The sequence below is a fragment of the Bubalus bubalis genome, chromosome 6 (assembly GCF_019923935.1).
Source record: "Bubalus bubalis isolate 160015118507 breed Murrah chromosome 6, NDDB_SH_1, whole genome shotgun sequence".
NCBI lineage: Eukaryota > Metazoa > Chordata > Mammalia > Artiodactyla > Bovidae > Bubalus > Bubalus bubalis.
Genome location: NC_059162.1, coordinates 16,525,551 through 16,540,958, shown reverse-complemented (window position 1 = coordinate 16,540,958; position 15,408 = coordinate 16,525,551). Strand labels below are relative to the sequence as shown.

General features: G+C 55.5%; 2 protein-coding genes across 7 annotated transcripts; both read right to left on the bottom strand.

The window, feature by feature from the left end:
• Positions 1 to 849: 849 nt before the first annotated feature.
• Positions 850 to 10,574, bottom strand: CRTC2 (CREB regulated transcription coactivator 2). Of its 4 annotated transcripts, none has more exons than XM_006044145.4 (14): positions 10,281 to 10,573; positions 7,441 to 7,542; positions 7,235 to 7,351; positions 6,584 to 6,645; positions 5,906 to 5,974; positions 5,632 to 5,735; positions 5,489 to 5,518; positions 5,248 to 5,327; positions 5,097 to 5,146; positions 4,738 to 4,982; positions 3,970 to 4,376; positions 2,345 to 2,614; positions 1,648 to 1,834; positions 850 to 1,506 (listed from the first exon to the last, which is right to left on the bottom strand). In XM_006044145.4, the coding sequence occupies exons 1-14, from the start codon at positions 10,431 to 10,433 to the stop codon at positions 1,286 to 1,288; spliced, it is 2,097 nt and encodes a 698-aa protein (XP_006044207.1). In that variant the 5' UTR covers positions 10,434 to 10,573; the 3' UTR covers positions 850 to 1,285. The 4 variants fall into 4 exon arrangements, with proteins under 4 accessions (XP_006044207.1, XP_006044208.1, XP_025143578.1 ...); XM_006044146.4 differs by having other exon boundaries at positions 5,248 to 5,312; positions 10,281 to 10,571; XM_025287793.3 differs by lacking the exon at positions 10,281 to 10,573 and adding an exon at positions 9,606 to 10,147.
• Positions 10,575 to 11,031: 457 nt separating this feature from the next.
• On the bottom strand, positions 11,032 to 15,179 carry SLC39A1 (solute carrier family 39 member 1). 3 transcript variants are annotated; one of them, XM_006044149.4, is made up of 4 exons: positions 15,025 to 15,179; positions 14,098 to 14,316; positions 13,801 to 13,931; positions 11,032 to 12,686 (listed from the first exon to the last, which is right to left on the bottom strand). In XM_006044149.4, the coding sequence occupies exons 2-4, from the start codon at positions 14,282 to 14,284 to the stop codon at positions 12,030 to 12,032; spliced, it is 975 nt and encodes a 324-aa protein (XP_006044211.1). In that variant the 5' UTR covers positions 14,285 to 14,316; positions 15,025 to 15,179; the 3' UTR covers positions 11,032 to 12,029. The 3 variants fall into 3 exon arrangements, with proteins under 3 accessions (XP_006044211.1, XP_006044210.1, XP_025143583.1); XM_006044148.4 differs by lacking the exon at positions 15,025 to 15,179 and adding an exon at positions 14,702 to 14,861; XM_025287798.2 differs by lacking the exons at positions 13,801 to 13,931; positions 15,025 to 15,179 and adding an exon at positions 14,702 to 14,958 and having other exon boundaries at positions 12,276 to 12,686.
• Between the last annotated feature and the right edge of the window lie 229 nt (positions 15,180 to 15,408).

Sequence of the window (15,408 nt, the reverse complement as noted above, 5' to 3'; positions counted from 1 at the left end):
GGGGCACTACTCTTCTGTGCTGTGTGAGGGAAAGAAGAGGGCAGAAGCTCAGAGGACTAGCAACCCAAGCCAAAAAGAGGAAACCATCAAAACAGGTTAGCTAGCACTCAAGCCTCTGAATGAGTGAGTGGAGAAGAGTGGGAGGGTGAAGTGAGTTCACACAGGGTGAGGGGCAGAAGGAGAATGAGAAGCCTTGGGTTGGAGGCTGGCTGGGTACATCGAACTTCCAGGTCCTCTAGGCTTACTGTCTGGCCTTAGTAGTTTTTAAACCCTCTCTCCTTGGAAGCCTTAGCCCTGAGGCCAGATACGCCTCTGGAAAGGTGGGGTCATTCTACCAGAAATATCCAGAGCTGAGGGCTCAACCAGCAGTCACCTTCTCACCTCCTGACTCGCTGCCAGGGTCTCAAGTTTGAGGAAGAGCAGCAGCAGTCAAAGGCCCTGTCCCCTGACGCCCAGCAAGGCCCTGGGCAGGTGAGAAGGCAGCTGTGCTGCCACAGGGTCTACACCCGGCCTGCAGCCCTATGTCCGGTGCTGAGTACAAATTCTGAGGCTTTGGGGGCCCCTCCACAAACCACATGGTGTTGAGAAGATGCAAAATGCATAATAGGGGACTTCCCTGGTGTTCCAGTGGGTAAGACTCCATGCTCCCAATGCCCAGGTTTGATCCCTGATCAGGGAACTAGATCCCACATGCCCCGAATGCAATGAAGGTCCCGCATGCCGCAATGAAGACTTGGCGCAGCCAAACTTAAAAAAAAAAGCATAGCAGGCCATGAGAAAAGACTCATGTCCCCAAGAACTCCCTTGATCCCCAGCTGTATCCCAAACAGGAGCCAACCACACCAAAGATTTAATAGGATTTTTTTATTAACATATAATATATTTAATAAAAAATAATATCCACTCTGGCTCTCTCCTCCACTGCAAGGGGAAGAGCGGTGAGGAGGGGCTGGCACTGCCCACCCCTAGGCATCCGGACAAGCCCTGCCTCCGGGGCGCCCCTCTACCCCCCACTTTCCAACAGGCTCTGACCTCCAGACAGACGGTTCAAAGTTACAAGTGCTTTAGGCCCTCCCTTGAGCTCCCCCAGGCGCCCCCTCCCTTGTGCAGAATTCAGGGGCCACCTGGAAAAAACCCCTTGCCTTTTCTCATTCTTGGGATCCTTCGTTCATGTCAGAAAGAGGATCTGGGGGCAGAGAGTGGCATCTCTACTGGCCAGGGGGAAGGGAGGAAAGGGACAGTGACGAGGGACAGGACCGAGAAGAGGGATGGCGCTGAGGTGGCCTCACTGCAGCCGGTCACTGCGGAACGAGTCCTCCACAGCCGGATCAGGCAGCAGGGCGCAGGGGTCGCTCAGCATGCTGAGCCCCTCCAGGCCCAGTGGCTCCATGCGCAGCTCCTCCTCCAGCCCCAGCCCCAGCCCCAGCCCAGCTGCTGACACCTCGAAGCCCGGCACTCCGGCCAGGGCCGCTGCAATCTCCTTGGAGAAGCCTGGGGAGGCGTCTCCTGCGTGGACGGAAGAGACAAGTGAGACCCCCATGCCTCATGAATTCTTCCAAGACCGCCCCCCTACCTGCCCAGTCTCCTGCTGAGCCACCCAATGTATCCCGCCCTCCTCCATCTTCAGTCACTGTCCACACCTCTCACCTGTGAGGATGACGTTAGGCCCTGAGCCGTGGCGGGAACAGTGGGTTACGTTCTGGTGGTTGAGGGTGTGAGGGTCCTGGGGGCCACTCACTGGTCCCTCACCCCCTAAGAAGCCAGGCCCTTCGGAAAAGCCAGGGGGATCCAGCGCCAGGCTGGTCGATGGGTTCTCCATGTTGAACTGCTCCAGCTATGGACACACAGACAAGCCTGGAGTAAGTGGGCTTCAGAGCAGGGTGTTGCTGCCTGGCTTTGCTGAGCACCGCTCACATCCCCACCTGGCCCAGTCATCTTCATTCACCTCTCTCTACCCCACCTCACCTCCCACACTGCGGAACAAAAGCAGAGATAGAGAGAAATGGCAACAAGCACAGTGACAGAAGAGAACGCAGGCCCAGAGGAGGTGAGGGCACCGTGCCTCCTGGGACAGAGCACGCACGTGCCAGAAGACGATGGGTCAGAGCAGCAGTCACCAAAGAGCAAGCTGCATGGAGGGGGCTGGGCCAGACGGGCAGGAGTGGGGGCAAATGCAGCGAGAGAGGAGCCCCAAGTTGATGGGACTGTATTACCCAAGTGGAAGAAAGAAGGCTCTCCCCCACCTAGATGCTGCAATTCAGAGTGCCCCCCTCAATACCCCTCAGCTCTTTTGACCCACCTCCATCCCCTCCCCTGCTTCTGAGCTACAGACCCAGGTACTCACGTTCCCCAGGCTGAAGTCACTCATCGACCGGTGGTAAGACTGTTGCCCGTGCCCACTGGGTCCGGGTGGGTACAGTGTCCCATACTGCAGCTGCCTGCCTGGGGGCTGGCCCCCTGAGGGCTGCACTGAGCAGGCCTGAGAGGGCAGCCCTGGCTGCTGCAGAGGCTTTGGGGTGGGTTGCTGGGTGGGCAGAACCAAACTTGGGGGGCTGTATGGGTATGGAGGCAGCCGCTGGTCGGTGGGCAGCTTACTGGTATCCAGGGGGACGCCCTGAAGAGAGGCAAGCAGAAAGGGAGAAGCTTACCCCTCAGTGTGCCCCTTCAGAGGAACTCTTTGTCAGGGCTTCCCACCCTCTTCAGCTGCAGCCATCCTCAACACAAAACCAAAAGCGTTCCGTTGGGCATCGCTGGGGGGCAACTACTTTCAAAAAAGTATCTCGGAATGCAAGCGACTGAATGAGGTTAACACAGGACATTCTGAATCCACTCCAGGAGGCAACGAGTCTTAAACTGGGGTACTCTACTATCAGTAATCAACTACTTGTGAGACACCTCACAAGCTACTGATCACACAACAATGACATTGACAACTGTTCTAAAGCCCTGAAGAGGCCAGAGGACTGCGAGAGGAAGGAGGGTTGAAAGGAGCTAGTGATTAGGCTCCAAGTCCCGGGGGAGCAGAGCCCTTGCTGGCCTGGCCTTAGCCTTTCCTACAGAAAAGGGGGCCTGCGTCAAGATGGAACACAAAACACACATTCCAGGGAAGAACAACACAGGAGGAAGGGAAACGAGAACGGAGGAGAGGGAAAGGAGAGCGTCAGGGTGAAAGGAGAACGGAGGAGAGGGAAAGGAGAGCGTCAGGGTGAAAGGAGAACAGAGGAAAGGGAAAGGAGAGCGTCAGGGTGAACGGAGAAGCGGAGCAGAGAGATCGGAAAGGGGGGAGGGGCAGGAAGGAGCGAAGAGCTAAGGACATCAGCCTCGAGGGAAAAGCCCTAAACCAAGAATTTTGGGTTCTGGTCCCAACTCTTCCCTCACATGCTGTGTAAACTTGGGAAAGTCACTTTCCCTCTGGGCCCCAGCGTCGTCGTCTGTAAAATGAAGGGACTGGGATCCATCACTGGACAGTCTCTATGAAATCTAAGAAGGCAGGTGAGGAGATGGGAGAGGGAGTGGGGCAGGATGGAGGCAAGAGGAAAAAGACAAGAAAAGAGGACAGGAACCAAAAAGAGAGAGAAAAGGAAAGGACAAGCGGTCATCTGGAGAGTGTGCAGCTGGGCTGGGCACGGTGCCGAGCGCTTCCCGCATGTGACTGCCTCTGATTCTTACACTGCTGGCCTGAGGATGCTAAGGCTCACAGGAGTTAAATAAACATTGAAGGAGACTGCTGCTAAGAGGTGGGGCCAGGATTTGAAATTAGAAAGCTGAACCCCAGGGTTTGCATTCTTAAAGCCAAGAGGAAACAAGATGGATCCAAGCAGGGCTCGTAGAGGATGGAGTGGATGGGGACGGATAACACCAGGAGTGAAGGAGAAGAGGTACTGGAAGAAAGCAGGGTGGGAGGGAGAGAACTCGGCAGAAGAAGGAAGGAGGGGAAGACAGACATGTAGGGAAGGCAGCCACGCATACCTGAGTGATGGAAGACAAGGTGGGTGACATTGTTGGCGAAAACTGTTTGGGCAGTTGCTGTTGGGACCTTCTGGCGTCGGCTGGGCCCGCGGGCAAACTCAGGGGACTGAGGGGCACACGGCGGTGGCGGGGGGAGGCCCCAGGGGCAGAAGCTGGGTAAGGGGGGGCCCCCAGCACCGGAGAGGAAGCAGAAGAGGAGGAAGAGGAGGAGGAGAGGGCCGGGGCACTGAGCGAGGGGTGGCCCAGGGAGGTGGTGGGCAGTGCGTGGCGGGCCAAGGAGGAGGCAGGCAGTGAGGGGTGACTGTGGGAGCCCTGGAGCTGGGGCTGAGGACTGCTCAGGGAAGCCTGGAGGTTGGGATTGCTTAGGGAGGACTGCAAGGATGGGTGGCTGAGAGGTGAATGAAGTCCTGTAGGCACAGACAAAAAACCAGAAATGCCAACATTACTGATGGGAACTGGGCCCCTTTCTGCTCGGAATGGGTAGCAGTGACCAGACTATGAAAGTGGCAACACGATGTCCTCCCTACTCTGTCCCTGACAATCAGACTGGCATTGCACACTTGGGCGCTGCTCTCCATCTTCTTGTGAGGAACAGCCACACTCACCAACTCTCACTGGCAGACGACTGCAGTGAGGGAAACGGTGGGGGGACAGACGAAGGGTGGGGTGTGGGCAGCCACAGGAAAATCCTAGGTGCTCGAGCTTCCCACCCCTTTGTCCCTCCAGCTAGACAGCACCCCGGGGACACCAGCCAGGATAGCCACTCACCTGGCGCATCATAGCCCGGGCCCAGGGCCAGGCCCCCGCTGATGCCCAGGTGGGTCATGGTGTGGGCCAAATTGGAGGTACTGCTGCCCCCACTCAGGCTGGGATAGGCTGTCTCCTCTGGGTCCAGGGGGGTGGGTAGCGGTGGGGGAAAGTGCAGGTTGGTGAGGTCAGGTAGGGAGCCTCCCGTGTTCATGGCAGGTGGGAGGACAGGCACAGTGGCAGGCTGGTCAGGAGATGGGAAGATGCTGGGAAAGAAGACAAGATGTAAATGGGGCAGTGGTCAGCAAAGAGTAGAGCCCAGCAACCCACAGTTCCCTTTACAGCCCTCCCCGCCTCAGCTGACCTCATAGAATACTTACTTAATTCCAGGGACTTCACAGGACCGAGGTCGGGAGGAGGATGAGGACAGCTGAGGAGAGAAGGAAGAAGGTGGCAGATGAGGACAGAGCTCAGTGGAGAACCCTGAAGACCTGCTCCATGGAAAGAAGAGGGACAGTGGGCCATGCCTACCTTCTTAGCATCCCATGGTTTCAACAAGTGTTTATCATCTAGCAAGTTCTCCTCAATAGCAGGGACTTGAAAGAGAAAGACTGGTGGTGAGAGGGTTGGAGAAGGCAGTAAGGCAGGGTAGGAATCAGATGCAGGCAGGAGGGAGATCCCGCCCTGGCTCTGAACAAAGCCCCCAGCACCAGCCCAGAAATTCTCTGGCATTCAGTACCCCCACATACTGAATGCGGTGAGGAACACATACCTTTGGAGTCCATCTCGCCATCCAGACAACCTGCAAAGGACGGAGTGGCTGTGTGTGGTGGAGTTGGCTGTAGTGCCCACCTGCCTACCTGCTTCAGACAACAGTTCCATGGCTTGACCTCACCCTGGGACATGGCTGCTTACCTCCACGGCGGCTCGGCAGGACGCTGGGGGGTGCAGGGCTTGGATACGTGTCCTGAGGGCTGGGGTTCATCACGCTTGTGTGAAGGGCAGAGTCAGAGCTTGTCCTGTGAGGGGAACAGAGATGAGCTGGCACCCATGACAGTCTTCCTGCTCCTCATGCCCTGCTCAGTAGGGGAAAACACTAGCTGGGCTGGGACAGGGTTGGGTGAGGGAACAGGGCCCCAGAAACTACAGATAAGGAGAGATGTGGCCTAAAGAAGGCAAGGGCCATCACCTGTTAAGTGCAGATGGTAGTCGAAACAACTGTCCCTTCTCTGCAGGGAAATTGCCCCAGGGCATTGTCCTGGGATGGAAAAACAAAGTCATGAGGAGGAAGGCTCATAAGGACCAGAAGACAGGTATTGGGGGCAGGGGGGAATGTGGGCAGCCAAGAGGGCTGGGCACCCAGGCTCATGCCTCTTTCTTTCTGATCCTTCTGATACTTGTGATCCGTGAACCCTCTCCACAAACAACCTAAGATCTGGAAATCCTCAACTTCTATCTGTCAGGACAAGCTGAATAGGAATCTTAGAGCCTAGCAAATGTGCTGGGTATGAATATTAGGGATAAGATGGACAGGGGAGGGGTTCAGAATCTGAGTGTACCCACTCTTGATAGAAGGCAGCCACTTTCACCTGCCACCCTGCCCGTCTCCCCTCCCCCTCACACAAACACACACCCCAGCTACCATTGGTCCTGCTCTGGCTGGACAGGGAGGCTTGGCCACCCATGTCAACATGGCCAAGACTGGACTCTGACCCATTACTCCACCTACCCCCACCCCTCCCAGCCCTGCCATTGTGGGAGGAGGTATGGCTGAAAGCCTGGCCAAGCAGGCCCAGACTCAACTCCAGCTCCAGCCAGAGACAAGTCAGAGAGTGGGCAGGAGATCCTGCCTGCCCTGGACACTGACCTCCTCCAGCTGGACTCCGGGGGAGGAGATAAATAGGCAGGACTATAGGGAGAGCTGTCAATGTGAAGAGCACCAGTTAAGGGAAAAAGTGAGGAGGGGATGGGTGGAAGAGAGACCAGGTAAGAGAAAAATAATGGAGGCAGCAGATGAGTTGTTTTAAGAAACAAACACCTTTTTTTCCTCCTCCTCTACACAGACAAAAATAAGGGCAAAGAATGGAAGAGAAAAAAGGGAATCGGGCCTAATGGAATTAGAAAAAACAGATGACTGTCTAAGCAGCCTTTGGGGGAGACAGGTTGTTGTGACAGCCTCTGAGATTGAATGCCACAAACAGAAATGTGAGCAGGAGGGAAGCAAAACCCTTGTAGCATGAGTTGTCAGGGAGCCGTGCATCTAGCAGCAAAGAGCAAGCTGAAGTAAAGCAGGTCGGCGCCAGCCAGAGATGGTGGGCACAACCACAGGAGGGACAGCTCCCTGTCACAGGAGCCAGCGCTGACACAGGGGCCAAACGTCACTTTTCAGGGAGACTGGGAAAAGAAGCTTCTGCAAGATGCGACTGGACAGCACCTCGAGTCCCTTTTCCCACCATGAGCTCCCGAGGAACCCCACCCCACCACCCGCCAGACTGCGCAGCCCCTCGGTGAAGGATATGTGGCGGGGGTAGCGGCGAAGCGGGGACACCATTCTTCGGGGATCTCGCTGCACCCGTTCCACCAGCCCGTGATGTCGAGTGCTCCGAGATGAATCCAGAGGGGAGTGGAGGGGGCTCTGCCAAAAGAGACAGGCGAGTCAACAGAGGAAGCCCCCTGAGAGCCTGCTCTCCACCCCTGACACCCCGCAAGCCGGCGTCCACTCACCTGGAACTCGGCTAGGCCACAGCCAATCTGGTTCACATTGGGCAGAGAGCCACCATAGTGGGAGCTCCTTGTGTAAGCCAGCCGCAGTTTTTGGGCCTGTAACTGAGACATGGAGGACAGATGGGAATGTCAGGGAGGGTCCTGAGCACTGTTCCTGTAGCCACGTTTGCCATCCCTGTCTCCTGGACACGTTACTATTGCTGATGCTTTCAAGAGACCTGCCAGAAGAAAAGCCGCTGCTTGGGGGAAGACCCGCTGAGACCCAGTACAAACAATCTGCCCTAGCTCTTCTGCAGCTGCCCCCATCCATGCTATCACTCATGCCTGGCATCACCCTGCAGGCAGAGCCTAACACTCTACTCAGGGCCTGTCCCAGTTGGCATCAGTCTAAACAGAGTTCCTGAGGGGCTGCCAGGAGCTCCCAGGCTAATCACCTGGGTTAATTCCTGGGGCAGAGTGACTATTAGGCAACTCTGCTTTCCCTTCCAGATGCGTATAGGACTAACTGGAAGACAAGGGAAGGGTCACAGGTGGATGCCATAGAGCCATGACTGCCAGTCTCTTTCCTTCTTGCTCTGGAGGGCAGGCACAGGCTTTTGGGCTCTGCCATTTGCCCAGCCTCAGGAAGGCTACACAGAGCCTCCGAAAATAGAACAACTAAATGATGGCTCTTCTACCCGGAAAAACAGAGCTGAGACCAGTAAGCATTCTTCTACCTAGTCCTAAAGCCCCTAAATTGGCAGGGGAGCCTAGAGAATGGGGGTGTGTGGTGGGGAGAAGCAGTAGTCTACTCCAGCCTGGCCTAGAGCTATCTCCTTGGCCTCATCCCCACTTTGGGGAGATGTGTCTGGCCCTGGAGTAAGACACCACACCCCTCAGCCTGGCATGGTTTGTCTTCCTAAAGATCTCATGTCCCTCTGTGAGAGGTGAGCATCTACTTCTGAGGCTCAGCCTCTGCCACCAGCCAAACAAGGAGACCCAAGGCAGCTGATCAGTGGTAACTTCTAGGAGCTTCCATGGCTCATGCTGTTGTGCATAGACCAACATCAGAATTGACTCTCTGTCCTAAGAGATCAGTCCAGTGAGTTCAGTGGGGCCCTTTAAGACCACTACTCATATATATGATAACCCCAGCTTCTCAGTAGTACAGGTCCCACAGCCCATATCTGCCTGAGATGAGACCTCCCAGCTGGCCAGATAACCGGCTGAACTCCAGGTCTCTAATCTCTAGTTTTAGGTCTCCAGGCACAGACCATGCTTGCCCTAGTTTTTTTATGTGCAGAAGAGAAGTTACCCAACAGGGGTAAGGTGAGTTGAAGGGACAGACTGCAGCACCACAAAGAAAGAAAGCCCAGCTTTTGAGCTTTTGAGTGTACATACTAGCCCCAGATCCCACCATTCCTCCGCTGGCGTCACAGTCCAGAGGGCATGGCCTCAAGCTGTCAGCTGGAGGTCAGCCTCTCCCCACCTTCTTGTCTCTGCCCCACCTTGATCAAAAGCTCCTAAAGGGGAGCAGTCAACAGTTAGATCATGAGTCTCGTAGCAGTTAGAGGGGATTATGTGCACACACACACAATTTACTTCCCCATCTAACTTTCTCTGACTCCCCAAAACTAGGACACATGGTCTCTAGAGACTCAAAAAAGTAAAAAAGCACAAAAAAGACTAACAGAGGTAAGGGAGACACACAAACACAACCAGAGTCCCAGTCACAGACAGATTCAATCAAAGGCAGTCAGACCCGCAGAAAGGACTTTGAAATGTGGTGTTCATGTTCAGCCATCCATCACGCTTTACATTCCTTCTAACTCCCAGCCAGGAGGGATCACTGCAATATCCTCACCTGCTGTTTGAGAATAATGTGTCCCTAAATTAGGACTGCATACCAGCTGGGCAAACTCCCACCCCACCTCTCCCTGACATCCAGCCCTGGGAAGCAAGACACCAAGACGGGGGTGGGGGGGTGGGGGGGGTGCAGGGAGGCTAGGTAGCTTCCGAAGCAATTCTGCCAGAATGCCTTCTTTCTGGAACTGCGTAGGAATGAATATTTCCTCCCCATAGAAGACCCTCCAAGCACCCTATAACTAACCCCCCAAACGTCCATCTCCCTAGAAAGTTCAGCAAAGCATCGGTTCCACATAACTGATAGCTTACTGGTTACCTACCTCCTTTCGAGATCCAAAGCCCTATCTCTCCTCCGAGGCGGCCAAGGCAAAAATACCAAGCACCAGTTTGTGAGCAATGGACCTCACCTTCATTCACGTCAGGAAACCACAAAAAGTATTTGAAAAAGGAAGCAAAGGGACGGGACGCAGGAGGGGACTTCCTGCCCCACTGTACCCAGTTCAAACCACTCATGGGGCCCTTTCCCGGAGATACTAAGTGCCGAGAGTAGCACAACAAGGCAGAGGGACAAGATAAGAGGAGATCACCAATTCAGAGAAGCCAGACTAGGGCAAGCAGGCCATCCCCCCGCCCCACAACCCAATATCGAAGATGCTGAGTCCCTGAGAGAACTCAATCAGAGATGCGCAAGGACCACCCACATCCTAACTCCTCAGGGTTTCGGGGACCATCTCCTCTCTGTGTCCATTCCTGCCTCACTTACTCCGCGTTCCCAGTCGTTCCCAAACCCCTCAACCTCTCAGGAGTTTCTACCTCCTCCCGCAAAATCCGTCTTCCTGCCCTCGGACCCTCCACCCGCGCCTCCCAGACGGCGGCGCCCGCTGCCCCTGCCGCGTTCCGCCTCTTTCGCTACGGCTCCCGCCCCCGCCCCGCCTCTCGGCTCCCCGCTCTGGGACAGCTCTACTCGGCTCCCGCTTCCCGGCGCGGCCCCTCACCCGGGTGGAGCCGATGTCCATCATCACCTCCTCGAAGGCCGCCGTCTCCTCGGCCTGACGCTGCTTCTGCAGCGCGATCTTCTCACTAAACTTACGCGGATTGGAAGCTGAGGCCGTGGCCGAACCGGGCCCGTTCGCTCCCGACGTCGCCATCTTCCTCCCCCGTCCCTCCCCGCCACCCTCCCAATACAAGCCACGGCCTCCGCCGCGGGCCCCGGCCCGGCTCTTCCAGCCGTAGCCGCCGCCGCCGCCTCAGCGAGCACCGCGAACCCGGCCCCAGCCTAGCCCTGACCTGCTGCGCGCGGGGACCGCCGGGAATTGTAGTTTGTTTACGTGACTCTTTAACAGCCCCAGTCACGCAATACGACAGAGGAAACGGACACCATTTCCCAGCAGCCCTGTTGACTCCGGGACCCGGGAATTTTGCTCCTCCCTGTCGGTTCCTCCCTGCGTGAGGCAAACTGGGAAAAGTAGTTCTATATTGGTCCAGAGCCTACAAATGCGAAGGGCGAGGGTTTAAAGAGAGTAAAGGAAAAGGGGAGGAAAAGGAAGGGGTGGAGACAGGGAGGGAAGCAGGAAGAGACAAGAGGAAAAATTTGGTCATTTTCTGGGAAAGGGACTAGAGGGGTCTGAATGAAGACAGTAAGACCAGGCATATTAAAACAGCTCTAAACATCTGAAACTAAGACTCGCTCAGATTCCCCACGTGCCCACCCCTTTCCCAAGACAAATGAATCAGATACCGAACAGATGTATAGAAACTTGTTTTATTTGGGTAATATTTCCCAAAACAGGTCAGTTAGTAAAATAGATTTTACAGAATATGGCCCTATGCATAGCCCTCCCTCCCCCAAAAATAACCCTGGGGGTGAGCCTTCCCCTCCCCCCTTGGGATCCTCTGGTATAAAAAAAAGTTTTGGCAGCTCAGTGTTTATCATCTAGGCTTGGGGTGCCGTGTGCATGTTCAGTGCTCCTAGGGTGCAGCACAGTAGTCGGGGATGGTAACCCTGCCAACATGCCCCCATCCCCAGCTCAGCAAACATTTCTACCACAGCTCACCATCTAGGACCAAAACAAGGAGCAAGCAGACCCCTTCCACTGATGTGCTGGCCAGGGCTCAGCACCTTCACTTGTGCTTTGAGAAAGAGGGAGGGGATTTATTTGGCACTTTAAAAATAGAGTAGTGAGCAGGACTGGAGAAGCCAGAGGAGGTACCAAAACTGGCAGGAAGAGGCCATTTGGCACCAGTCCCCTGGGAGAAGGGAAGAGGAAGATAGATATGAAAGTAGGAGCTAAGAAAAGTAGGAGGAGACCACTCCAAGTGAAAGAGGGCTGAAATGGGCTAGAACCAATAGGACTGCCAACTCAGCCTATGCCTTCTCAACGCCTCAATTCCCCCACAGCAGTTGGGTGCTCACCTCCAGCCTTACAAGTAACCGCTTGTCCCTATGTGTAGTGTCTGACCCCTGATACTAGCACTCACTGTCTTCCCCAATCCTACTGTCTCTTGATCATATCTCTAGTGACTTGACCATCTTTTGTCCCTTGGGCCTGGGGGTCAGGCTCTTGTGTGCCCAATTTCCTCTCATTGGACAAACAGTCTCAAAGGCTCCAAGACTATCTCCCAGAGAACTTTTTGGCCCTCAATACCTCCCTTCCCCACTCCTTGCTTTTCCCCACACACTGGGAGAGGGGGAGGGAGGTCAAGGGCACGTGGTACTCAACCTTCCTTGCCTGTCTTGGAGCTTTCTAGATTTGGATAAAGAGCAGGCCAGTGAGCAGGGCAAAGCCTGCTAGAAGCAGAATGACCTTGAGGATTCTCTGCTCAGAAGTGGCCAACTCCTGGGGCAGGATTTCCAGGAAGGTGATGTAGAGAAAGGTGCCAGCCGCCATGCCCTCCAGCACAGACTGGGCGAGCTGGTGCAGTGGCCCAGCTGACTCTGCCAGAGCTGTACCCAGTCCAATGCCCAGGGGTGTCATGCATGAGAAGAGGATCCCACAGCCAGCCACCACCTGTGCTCGCAGGTGGCTCTGCAGCAGCCGCAGGGACAAGCTGACTGCCAGGATACCCTTATGGAGCAGCAAAGCCAGGCACAACTCCATGGCCCGAGCCTGGTCTCGCTGCAGCCCCACCGCCAGCCCTTCAAACACTGAATGCAGGGCCAAGGAGAAGACCAATACACAGGCGCGCAGGGCTGAGGGAGCTGATGAGGCTCCGCCTGCCTGTGGGACCCCCAGTCCATCGTGCCAGTGCTGTGGCCCACCATTCACTGTTCCCAGCAGAGCCCTCGTCTCCTCTCGAGGTGGTGGTCCCGACTGTTCCTTGTAAGCCAGCGTGATCTGCTCCATCACCAGGACCAGGAAGAAGCCCATGGCCAGGATGAACTCTTGGAGAGGGAACTGGAGCTGTGGACAGAGGGGACAGCATGGAGTTCAGGAGACAAGCCAAGAAGGGAGAGGAAGAGTCAGATGCAGGGTTTAGTCCCAGTTACACAGACCTGGGGTCCCGCACAGACACAGAGCCACTCTCAGTTATGCAAAAATACAGAGTCACTTGGTGCCATAGACTGAGATGACACGCAGCCGGACAGATTATGGTGTCACTCCCAGTGTTACATGGAAGCCATGGTTTCTCAATTTTGGTACTGTTAACATTTGGGATCGGACAATTCTTTGTTGTAGAGGGCTGCCCTGTGCCCTGTTGGATCTTTAGCAGCATCCCTAGCCTATACTCATTAGATGCTAGGAGCAAGGCAAGCCCTCCCTCCCTGAGTTGGGACAACCAAAAATATTTCATTACTGAATGTTTCCTGGGGGGTAGGGGGTGGTGGATTGGAGAGGTGGCAAAATCACCCCCAGTTGAAAGTCACTGACGTAGAAAAGCGTGACATGTAGGCCACACACTGGCCCTCTTTCCCAAGTGCTCACACACTAAGCCACATACTGTCACAGGGACAATCAGTCACACAGAGACACAGGTCACTCAGTCACAGATATAAACGGTCACAGTCAGTGTTACTTCCTCAGTTCCTCCAACTGTCTCAGTTTTTCCAGTAAGACTGCTCTGTGCCTTGGACATGATCTTCCCCATATCCTTCTTCCAGGTCCCTGGAAACTGCCTCCTACCCATCCCAGGCCTGTAGGGAGCTCTATCTCCAACCCTTCTGGAAAGTGCTGAGAGGGTAAAGGTGATTCTTGGAGTGCTATTATCTTCCTGGAGGCTGGAACTAGAGACACCCACAAAGTAGATCATGCACCTGGTAATAAGGTTCCTCACACTGTCTCAAAGGGTACACAGTGGTCACATAAGGACTGAGGACGTAAGAACCCACAGAGTTGTGCTGCTCTGTGACTAAAAATCAAAGCTCACGGGGTCACAGGCCAAGAGTCCTTGCACAGTCATAGAGTGACGCACAGTCATAGAGTGACGCACGAACAGATCCATAGAAACCGCCTCTCCTGGAGGTATGTGATTGAATACCCACATACACAGGATCACATGCAGATGACCAGGGCTCACCGTCACATGCAGGGCTGCCAGGGCCTCATCTATAGCACCCAGGTAGTCAGGCAGCAGGTCCAAGAGACATGTGGCCAGAAAGACACCGCCCGCAAAGCAGCTTACAAGGCTCAGGGCTTTTTGGCGGGAGGCTGGGCAGGAGTGAACACAGAGGAATGAGTAAATGAACCCCCTTTAGGCCCCACTACCCAATCAAAGCAATAGTCACTCTTGCTGTCCCCGCTTAGGTCCACTTCCTTAACCCCAGGGCCTTCTCTAAGCCAAGCATCCATGGAACAGGGGAAAGGAGAGGCCTACCTGAGGCTTCAGGGTTAGCTCCTGGCCGCCGCAGCACACAGACGGGCACTAGACTGCAGATGAGAGTGAGCACCAGCAACAGCACCAGGGCCCCCAACTTCACCTCCAGTCCCATGGGCACTGGGGCCTCTGAGGCTGCTGCCTCGGGGCGCCACACCAGGAGCTCTGGCTCTCCCCAGGGCCCCATGGTGGCTGCGGTAGCTCCAATGACTCTCAGACCTAGGAAGACAGAGTGAGTGGGGAAGTGGTCACAGGGAAATATGGGATCAAAAAAAAGGGAAGGATGGCCCGCAGAATACAGCTCCCTCATCTCAGCCACTTTCGAACCTTCCCTATCCCAGTGTGACTCATCCACTCTTGACCTGAGGCTATTCCTCTTTCCCCTATTTTATCCCTTTCAAGTGACTTATTCAGGGACCTAGCAAGGGGGAAACTGAGGTATGGGACTGTGTGAATAGCTCATTACTCTTTCACATGAGGCGCCCAGAAAACTAGGGAGCTGGGCTCCTTTAAGCAAAGTAGATGCCAGCCGCCCCCTCCAGGAAGGAATGGATGAAGCGAAAGGGGTTCAAGAAGAGATGCCACGGATAGCTTCGTGGACCACCTGAACAGGGCGAGTTGGGCTGCTTTCCCGCTCCCATTTCCCCAGCGCCATCCCTCTGAAAGCAGAGAGCGACTGTTGCAAGCCACGGGCTGGGATGTCGGGACAGAAGACCAAAGAGGGGCCCTAGAAGCCCGGGGTCCCGGAACGGGCTGACCCAACAACTGAGGGCGGTGTCTGGAAGTCCGGGCTCTGGGAGGCGGGGTCTGAGGCCACCACAGTGCCGGGAAGCTGAAGAAGAATGCGAGAGCTGGGACTCCGGCTCGTAGGCTCGGGGAGGTCTGAGTGGCCGACCCCGATCCCGCTTTCTAGGAGTCAGCACTCACCTCTGGAGGGTCTCACTACAAGGCATCCGCTCGGTTCCGGCCTCGAGTCGGGAATTCCCGCCCCCTCCCCTTCGTTTCCCCCTCCCCTCGCGTCCACCGCGTACCGGGCTCCCAGTGACCAATGACAGCGCCTAGAGGGCGGGGCCAGACCGGGAGTGACGTGAGCTAGGAGCAATCAGAGGTCGGCAGCCGGAGTCCGGCGGAGGCGTGGACGATCTGGGGGAGTGCGGAGCTGCGGGTGGGGGGCCGAGCAAGGGAAAGGAATTCTGAGAGCATCTAGATTTGAGAGCCTTGGTCTCTGTGATGGTCAGACCCGCGGACCTGACTGGTGTACAAAGGCTTCGATCCTTTGAAGATTCTAAAAGAGAAAGCTAGATGCTTCTC

What these genes read in the sequence shown, in the direction of transcription:
- SLC39A1 (XM_006044148.4), bottom strand. Translation starts at nt 14,738, where the DNA reads ATGGGAGCGGGAAAGCAGCCCAACTCGCCCTGTTCAG. An exon ending in GCCCAACTCGCCCTGTTCAG is followed by an intron (nt 14,317 to 14,701) that starts GTGGTCCACGAA and finishes CTGTCTTCCTAG; the next exon opens with GTCTGAGAGTCATTGGAGCT. An exon ending in AGCTAACCCTGAAGCCTCAG is followed by an intron (nt 13,932 to 14,097) that starts GTAGGCCTCTCC and finishes ACTCCTGCCCAG; the next exon opens with CCTCCCGCCAAAAAGCCCTG.
- CRTC2 (XM_006044145.4), bottom strand. Translation starts at nt 10,433, where the DNA reads ATGGCGACGTCGGGAGCGAACGGGCCCGGTTCGGCCACGGCCTCAGCT. An exon ending in GTGGCCTAGCCGAGTTCCAG is followed by an intron (nt 7,352 to 7,440) that starts GTGAGTGGACGC and finishes CTCTTTTGGCAG; the next exon opens with AGCCCCCTCCACTCCCCTCT. An exon ending in CCTTGTCTTCCATCACTCAG is followed by an intron (nt 2,615 to 3,969) that starts GTATGCGTGGCT and finishes GCCTCTCTTCAG; the next exon opens with GGCGTCCCCCTGGATACCAG.